General features: G+C 36.6%; 1 protein-coding gene across 1 annotated transcript in view; it reads left to right on the top strand.

Moving 5' to 3' along the window:
- PALLD (palladin, cytoskeletal associated protein) overlaps positions 1 to 9,217 on the top strand; it is a gene marked incomplete at its 5' end in the record, with an annotated part of 143,027 nt that overhangs the window by 25,007 nt on the left and 108,803 nt on the right. The window contains 2 exons of the mRNA XM_057378286.1: positions 1,197 to 1,338; positions 2,921 to 2,944. Of these exons, the coding sequence (XP_057234269.1) occupies positions 1,197 to 1,338; positions 2,921 to 2,944 (166 nt within the window). The remainder of the gene's footprint in view (positions 1 to 1,196; positions 1,339 to 2,920; positions 2,945 to 9,217) is intronic.

Genomic DNA, 9,217 nt, shown 5'->3' with positions numbered 1-9,217 from the left:
ATCTACACGTCTTTTAAATACCTCTGGGAATGGTGACTCAATGACTTCCCTGGGCAGCCAGTACTTGGCAACCCTTTCTGTGAAAAACATCTTCCCAATATCCAATCAAAACCTCTCCTGTGACACCTTGAGGTAATTTCCCCTTGTCCTATTGCTTGTTCCTTGTGAGAAGATGCCAACCCCCACCTCATTACAAATTCCTTTCAGGTAGTTATAGAGAGCAATAATTTCATGACTAAACAACCACAGTTCTCTCAGCTGCTCCTCATAGGATTTGTGCTCTAAACCGTTTCCCAGCTTTGTTACTCTTCTTCGGACGTGCTCCAGCACACCTCAGTGTTTATCCTGAGGTGGCCAAAAATGAACACAGGACTCAAGGTGCAGCCTCACCAGTGCTGAGTAAAGAGCCAGTCCTTTCACTAGTCCTGCTGATCATACTCTTTCTGATATATGGACTTTTTAGAAAAGAAAGTTCTATTCAGTATTTCTTAAGTAATTACTTAAGTCAATATTTATCTTCACTGTGCCTCAATTATTTACATAGTAGTAATTAGTATTTAATCACTATTTGTTGTAGTCAAAATGAAGTATTTCCGATTACTTCAGGGAAAATTTTGATTAAAAATTAATATGAAACAGCAAATAGTTTTGCCTAGAGATAGGAGTAAGCAAGAGTAAACCCTGCTCTCTGCAGCTGTCTAGCTTGGCTCCATCATATTCCTGTCTCATGTCAAGAAACATCTCATACTGTCCCTTATAATTCAGATGTCACAGCAGGGTGAACAGTGGAGGTGCAAGAAATTAGAGAATATGATTACTGTGAGGTTAGGAGACAGGGAATTCCAAGAATGGGAAATAGGAGAAATCCATCCCCCATCCAGACACTAGCAAAGCAATCAAAACTCYGCTGTTTCTTCCTAATACTCGTATCTCTTGTCCCTGAAATCCATTATTAACTGGTTTAAGCCATCTGGGACATACCAAACAAAAGAAAAAAAAAGCTAATTACAGAAGAAACAAACCAGATGTGAACAATATAWACTTAATCCAGCTTCCTGACATAAATTGCTTTCTATGCAAACTTGCAAAAATATAATGACACAATCAATAAAGTTGAATTGCAAAGGGAAGAAAAGACTATTTTTAAGAATGCAAAATACTCCTGGTTTATTTGAATTGTGACGTTTGTATTTCAGGAGCTACAAAATGCCACAGCATCTGAAGGACAAGTGGTGGTATTGGAATGCAGGGTCAGAGGACCCCCTCCCATTCACGTTAAGTGGTTTCGACAGGGCATTGAAATTCAAGATTCTCCAGACTTCAGAATTCTCCAAAAAAGTAAGGCAATGTCATGGTTTAGCTTCATCTGGCAGTTGAGCACCACACAGGTCCTCATTCACTTGCCCCCAGTGTGCTGAGGCAGAGAATTGGAAAAGTAAGAGAAAACTCATGGGTTGAGGGTTTTATATACATTTTAATAGGGAAAGCAAAAGTCCCAGAAGCAAAGCAAACAAGGAATCTTTTCACCCTTCCCATGGGCAGGCAGGTGTTTATCCATTCTGAGGAAAGAAAGGCTCCACCACATGTAAGTTACTTGGGAAGACAAACGCCCTAACTCTGAGTATCACCCSTTCCTCCTACTTCACCCAGATCTATATGCTGAGCATGATGTCATATGGTATGGAATATCACTTTGATCAGTGCAGGTTGTTTGTCCTGGCTGCGTTCCCTCCCAATTCCTTGTGCATCCCCAACCTCCTCATTATCAGGAAGATACAAAAAACAGAAAAGGTCTTTATAACAAAAACATCTCTGTATTAYYRACACTGTTTTAAGCACAGATCTTAAACACTACACCCACACCAGCTACTAGGAAGAAAATGAACTCTAACCCAGTTAAAACCAGGACATTTTCCACCTCCTTATTCCATATCATTCAAGTCATGCTCAGGTCCCACACTAGCTAATAGACCCTTGTTAACCACCACGCCACTTCTCATCTTTTATCTAATACGCAGCTATCATTCCCTTAGTCTAAGCATCACCCCTGTAAAATTTCATAAAACATATTTTGAGCTCTTTTAGTGCATGACTTTGGGCCCCATCTGTTATGATGATATTCAGGACAGGAGAGGTGGTGTGTTGCGTGGACTTACTGGGTGCCAAAGCCAGCCAGGCCAGGTCACTACTGCTCTTATGCTGCTTCTTGTGAGGGCTTCTCCTCAATTGTYTCATGTTGTTCCTGGTATAGTAATTCCTATAATATGCAACTCAAATAACAGGTTAAAACAATTTAAAGGTATTGCCATTACAATCTTCACCCTTGGTCCCGCTGGACCAGAACATTGGGTTTAACGTGTCAATGAACTTCTCCCCATGTTCTTAGCCTGGCTAGCTACAAGAGATTCTGGCTGTCTTCACCTCTATTCCAGAGGTACTAGACACCACTCCAAGAGAAAGCCAACTTGGCCTGCCCTCTGCTACCAAAAGAATTAAGGAAAACATGTTAGTGATACCAATTGTGGCATCCGACTTGGCTGCCTTTGACTCCAGTTCATACTGAAGTTGTAGCATATTTGGCACGGCTGCATTCAGCCATATACCAGTTCAGGCAATCTGAAGTGGATGGTTTTTATCCAGAGTGAAGAATGATAATGAAATTAGTCTGTCAGGATTCACTTTTGGACACAGTCCTTCTTCTTCCCATTTCCCATAGCACTGATGGTGGAAGTAATAATTGAACTACTGCTACTGACAAACAATTTAAATCTTCTTAATTTTGTAACATGTCTGTACAAGTTCTCTACTTATTTATAGTATTTCAGCTAATATGTTCATTCAGTACATTGGTATTTATTAATTTAATCTCTAATACAATTTTTCTTGTTTGCTTCCCCTCCTTATGTGATGTGATCTGCAGAGCCACGATCTGCAACTGAACCTGGTAAGAATCATATGAAAAAATAATCTCTTGATTCTTGCTCTTTGAGTTTGTACTGAAGCCATAAATAGAAAAGTGTTTCTGCTGAACACTGGTAAATTGAAACCCCCTTAAAGACAATGCTACTTTATCACACCTCCCATACTCTACTCTGTCCTTTACATCAATTCCTTTATTAGTTAAACAGTAAAATCCATTTAAACCAGCAAGGGAAGTCTCAGAGCTTAAACKTTGAAGCAAACTAGATTCTCAGAAAATAAATTGATTGCTTTCTACTGAGGAAAAGGACAAATCTCACAAAATTCCATTACCCAAATAGTACTCATAAGAATTTCATAACACCCAACCACTAAGTGCTAGTTTTACCAATCCAGCTTGGCAGATGTGTTGTGTCTTAAATGCAAGTAAAACCTGATCCTAAAAAAAGAAAATTTTAAAAAAGAAAACCCAAACAAACAAAAAAAAAAAGAGAGAAAAGGAAAAAATAATAAAAGAGCACTGAATTTTTCTAGCCTAGTCACAAGATATAAGTCCTAGATTTCAGCAAGTAAAAAGTGTTCTTCCATCTTCAGGTTTTCTTTGTCTGCTTCATTTTCCCTGTTATACACCATTACATGCTGAGGTAGTTTCTTAAATGCTAAAAGACTGGCAATGTTCTCTACTGTTTCTAAGTCAAAGATGTAGAAGAGAGGACAGTGATACAGTCTGAACCTTGCTTTAGGAGGGTGATCAGTTGTGCTTGAATATTCTTGAATTTGGACAGTTTTAATTATGACATTGGAAAAACAAAAAATGTWTTCTATCTGGGATCTGGATATTTCCAAAGAGTGTTTTAGAACTCAATGATGTTAGCAATGATGGATGTCTGAGAGGTTGCATTGGCAGGCAAGACAGACCTAGCAGCTGAGAGGTATTTGTAAAGTAGCACTGTTACTGTGAGGATCTGGATTAGGAAAAATGTAGCTTTCCTTTAATTTTCATGGAAACGAGGGGAGGGAAAGAGGGAAAAATCCTCTTTTCTTTCTCAGTTATTCACTAATTTTCTGCTACTTCATAAGATTGTTCTATACCTATTTTACCTCATGTCCATTATAGATATATATTGCACACACACACACGTGCATGCTGTATCCTAACAATGYTGTTGATCATGGCGTGCAACATCATCAGCTCTAGTATTAGCTGATGCCCTGAATACATGTGACTGAATGATTTGATTTGTGGAGGCTTGAAATGTGAGCCACATTAAGGAAAGAAGAGTCAAAAAAACAAATTAGCCGCTAATGAAGAATTAAAACATGTCCAAGTGCTAACAATCGTCTATCAGTGTTTCATAATCATAACACAAAACTTTAAAGTTTAAAAATTGTAACTTAGGGTATAAAACAGTTTGAAGAGAGTTCCAATATCATATCAAGCTTTTGGATATGAAAATAAATAAAGGACAATAGGTTTGTGTTGAAATATGCTTAATGCTCTGTCTTTCTTAGGACACTCTCCTGTAATATATATCACAGAAAAAGTCTGCCAATTTWGTTGTTTTCTTGATATCTTAAAAAGAAAAAACAATCGGATCAATCAGTTTACTTCTTTTCTCCTTCTCAGAGGAACATTTTTCCTGTCAAAATAGCATCATCTTTTCTAGATGTCATYTATTAACAATATCAGAATTGTCCCTAGTATATCTGGCTCATTCTTACTAGGAGCTTCTTTTCTGCAAAATCATTTAAACTGTGTTCACTTTATCCTTTAACATGATAGATACTATCTGAAAGGAGTGAAATTTTACACAAAAGTTTCTAAGAAATATAWATTTACCAGCCTATCTTAGGGTTTTTCTTTTTAATATGCAATTTAAGATTCTTCTGTCAAAACTTCACAGTCATGAATGTTTGCATTGTTTTGGTTCATTTTTTTTTACCCTTTCACCCTCTATAATAAAACTGATGAGTATAATGCTAGATAAACTAAATATTTTAGAGTAGGAATGCAGCATTATSTAGTAGAAAGGAAAAGCACTTCTTTGCTAGAAAGAAAAGGTTTCTTTTGTGTGAGTAGTTGAGTACAAAGGAAACCGTATATTATGCTTCTTGCTGGAAGATTTTTTTTCAGAAACAACTAAAGTTTGCATTGTTAATTGCAAGTTTTGTATAGCTTCTCTGACAGATATTGCTGTGGAAGAAGAAAGAATGTTGATATTAGTTCACAAAGCCATCCACTTTCTTTCCTAACTGCTGCTTGAATTRGGAAATAGAAGGTGAGATTCTGAGTTCAGAGATCATCGCTTTGCCAGCCCTCTCACATACCTGCATTATCATGTTGAAACCATTTCTGGTTAGCTTGCAGATCCTGAGAGAAGATACTTGAAGTCTTCTAGAGAGTACTAAGGAATGGATTTTGACACGAAAGGTGCAGTTCTTGAGTCGTCTCAAGTACATAAAAGTTATTTAGTGTTGAGGTATCTCATACCATTCTCAAGACAAGAATAGGAAGACATCTCAAAACACAATTTTGGTATCTGTACTGTTGCAGTTTTATAGACATAAAATGAACGAATGCCTGACTGCAGTTTGTCTGGTTTGTTGTTGGATTAGTTATTTTTTCATGCTTGTAATTATGTTGCAATAAATATTTACGAGCACCTTCCTGTTGCCCAAAATCTGTGAAATAATTTCAGTTTGGCATTTTTTTCTCCCTGGATTCATTGAGCTAAGTGCTCTACTATCCCTTAAGATTTGTGCATTTATCTTTTCCTACTAAACCCTATTAACTAATGCAGTATCTTAAATAGTCCAGTGTCTTACTTATTACCAGAATTAATGACAATACACTTATTGGCTTATTTGTGTAGGAATTGGCACTGTGCCTGCAAAGGGAATGTAAATAAAATCTGGGCAAAATGTAAATATTTCCTTTTACCATAAATAATGAGCAATGTTTTTTATATGAGTAGTACCACTGGTAATAAGTAACACTGCTTTTTAGGACATCATCAGGGATTTTAAAATTTCTGCAATAGGAAGCTGTGTGTGAGTATCAGAAACGTAATAGATGCATTAGTTTGTGATGTAATTCATACCCTTATAAGCCAGACTAAACAATACCTGCAGAGGAAATCTTTCGTGAGCAAACACATAACTGCACATTCAATGCAGATGGCTAATACACATGCAAGATTGATAGGAAAACCAACATACATATGCTAGACAAGTATTCAGAATTTTGAAAGATGGACTTGTTTTCTGAAAATTTTTCCAAGTGTAAAACATCCATGGAATTTTACACAAATTGTAACAAGTCATAGTGCGACTTTAATTGCTGTTTGTCAACCATAGTCCAACCATCAATAAACACTTTATAACAGTCAATAACATTGGTTATCTGTTGATAGGTCAGTACTAATGATTTTAAAGAAAAATATTCCATGAACTCACACAGGTAAGAAATAAAGAAGCAAGGGGGGGTTTTTGGCTACCTTTTCTTTTGTACATTCTATCTACACTAATGTGTTTTACACTCCTTTCTCTGTCTAGACAGAAATCAGGTTGCATTGCAAATCTCTCCAGACTGCTTTGTGAATTAATAGCTATTCAGGTTACTTAAAGCCAACATCACAGCTTGTCAAATTACCTGTTCTGTACTTCTTTCTTGGACATTTTGACTCTATACTGATTGAATCCTTCAAAGAACAGGCTGCCTGAGAATGAAAAATCCCATGGAATCACTTGCCAGCTGTTGATATTTTGACCATTACTCAGCTGTCTGGAGACAGCCACAAACTGTATTGAATTACATTAGAACAATTGTCTAACAGCGTGTAAGAAGAAAACTGGATGAAGTAATTTTGCTTAAATTGCCAGGGAATTGCCACATATCCCTGCTTTTTTTTTTTCCTGTACTGTGTACATTCACCAAACACATCTCCAAAGATAGTCATCACTTGTCTTTGCTTATGCTTTCCTGTTTCCTGTTTAAGTGCTGTGTTCCATAGTTTCCACTCTAGCAAGTAATTGCTGTAGAAATTTCCCCCTGTTTCTACMTAATGCTTGAAACTGAAAATATATGGCAAATGTTATAGAAATCCTTACTGTTTCCCTGCACCAAGAAAATCACCTCTCTCTGGTAGCTGATGAAATTCACAATGAAAAAGTTTTGGTAGGTTAGTATGCATGACCAATCCTTGCGCATTTTAGTGAAAACAAARGAATTATGACTAAGGATCTGTCTCCTGCTTTCACTGCTGAGAAGCAAAGGGCTTGGAGAGAACAATCATATAGGAACCATATCTTAAGAAGCCAGATGAAGAAAAAAACTGAAAATAGGCTAAAATTCTCCTTCATTTAAGGTGGTCTGATCAACTTGCATGTTATTGTTTGTCAATTACATTTTCAGTTGTACTCTGTGCTCCCAAGTTACCTACCTAGAATTCTGTTCCTGTCAGTGACCTCATCTTAAGTCTGACTGCTACAACTGTCCTTGCTTTTTGATGCTTCCGAATTCAAAGTGCACATCTGACCTATTTTATTTCATGTAATTTTAAGAAAAAAATACTGTCATTCCTCTCCAGTTGTAAACATTCAAAGCTTATTGGAGTACAGTAGTACTGACATCTATGTTGCTGAATGCATTGATTTCAGACTTGATGTGTATATCTGACTTAACTTCAAACTAGTTGCTTAGGCATCTGCAACACCATAACTACCTTAGTGTAAACTTTTCCGTGACACTGATATGGCTTCATTTCTCCTCCTTAATATTTCAAACCTGAACAATGTTTTCTTGCTGTAGCAATGTCTTTTTCCCATATATTGTACCCAATCCAGCTAGACAGCAGACATCTTGGTTATTGATTACATATTGTGTAACCTATGCTTTACACCATGAATCTGCATTTTATTGCTCATAATCACATTTGCCGTTGTTCAGTTTTCTTCTTAGTCATTTGTAAGAGCTGTTTGAAATATCTTCAAATGTAGTCAGTTTTGTGCATCTCCTAAAACCTTTACTCTTCATTCCTTGAGTGACATAAAGCCTATTAAATAWGCCAGAACTGCTGCCTAAATGGGTAAAAATATATGCAGTAGGCATCATCAGAAACCAGCAAATTGAATACATCTCTTCATTATGTTAGTGCAAGCTAAGACATCTACAGGTCTGCTGTACTACCTACCATTTATTATGCTACTCCGCATATTCTTCTCTGTTTTCATGCTTCCCTATTCTCTTTATATAAAAGATTCACAGATACCTAGGTGAGAAGTAACTTGATGGACCTATTGCTTTGGATTTAAACACTTGTGGAACATGAGGACTTGTGGAACGACACAAGTTGTCTACAAGTTGTCTACAAGTTTTATTGGATTTTTACCAGGAAACCACCAGTGTGACTTCCCACTGTCTCTGTGTGTCAGAAAATTTATGGCTTTGAACCTACATCTATGGAAATTGCATCATAATGAACAACTACTAGCAAAGGACTGTACTTATTTCCCCAACTGTGTGTTCATTACAGTGGAGGAAGCTAATGGTCACATTCAGAGATAAATTGCAGATATAAGAATTACTCTACCTTTAATGTAATATGAAGAAACATTCTGAAGCAAACCCATTGTCAGTGATAAAATTTGTTAAATTGCATCAGTTTTCTCTCTTAGCAAAGTTTTTTCTTCCTAATGGACTCATGAACCATAAAGGGAAAGAATTGCTCAGTAAAATGTAATCTTTCTTTCTAAATAACTGACAAAACAGTCAAGTACTTGCATGCCTAAGCATTTTACATGTTTCAGTGAACAAAATGTTTTTGTATTCATTTAGTCAAGTGTTAAATATGTTTTAAGGCCCTGAGAACAGCATTTCAGAGCTGGAACACATTTCTGCAATGAAATTATTTGTCAGCTGATGATTGCCGGGAAATAGAATAGACATTATGTCCCACAGATCCTCAGATTCTGCTTAACACAGTAACAGAAAGTAATTACCTAAGCCAGGATGTAAAGCTAGAAAATTACTCAGAGCACTGAGTATATCCACAATGTGTTATGGAAATCTTGAAAGAACCTTTATTTTGCCAAATTAGTATTGTGTTTCTATGCTTCCACAGTRGTAAGCCTTTTAGCAATGACCTAGGGGTGAGTGATTCTTGGCTTCAAAAATCAATAAAGAAGATAGCAATGCGTTGCTCACACCTGCTTTTTGCCCATGTTGCCTTTTAATTTGTTCTTAGGATTTTTATGTTTTCAGTTTCGCCAGTTTTCTCATGATCAGTCACAAATGTGT

Source organism: Malurus melanocephalus, unplaced genomic scaffold (assembly GCF_030028575.1).
Source record: "Malurus melanocephalus ecotype Western Australia unplaced genomic scaffold, MMel_1.1 scaffold_352, whole genome shotgun sequence".
In the NCBI taxonomy this organism is placed as follows: domain Eukaryota; kingdom Metazoa; phylum Chordata; class Aves; order Passeriformes; family Maluridae; genus Malurus; species Malurus melanocephalus.
Note: the sequence above shows the minus strand (reverse complement) of the source record. Positions and strands in the feature narration are given on the sequence as shown.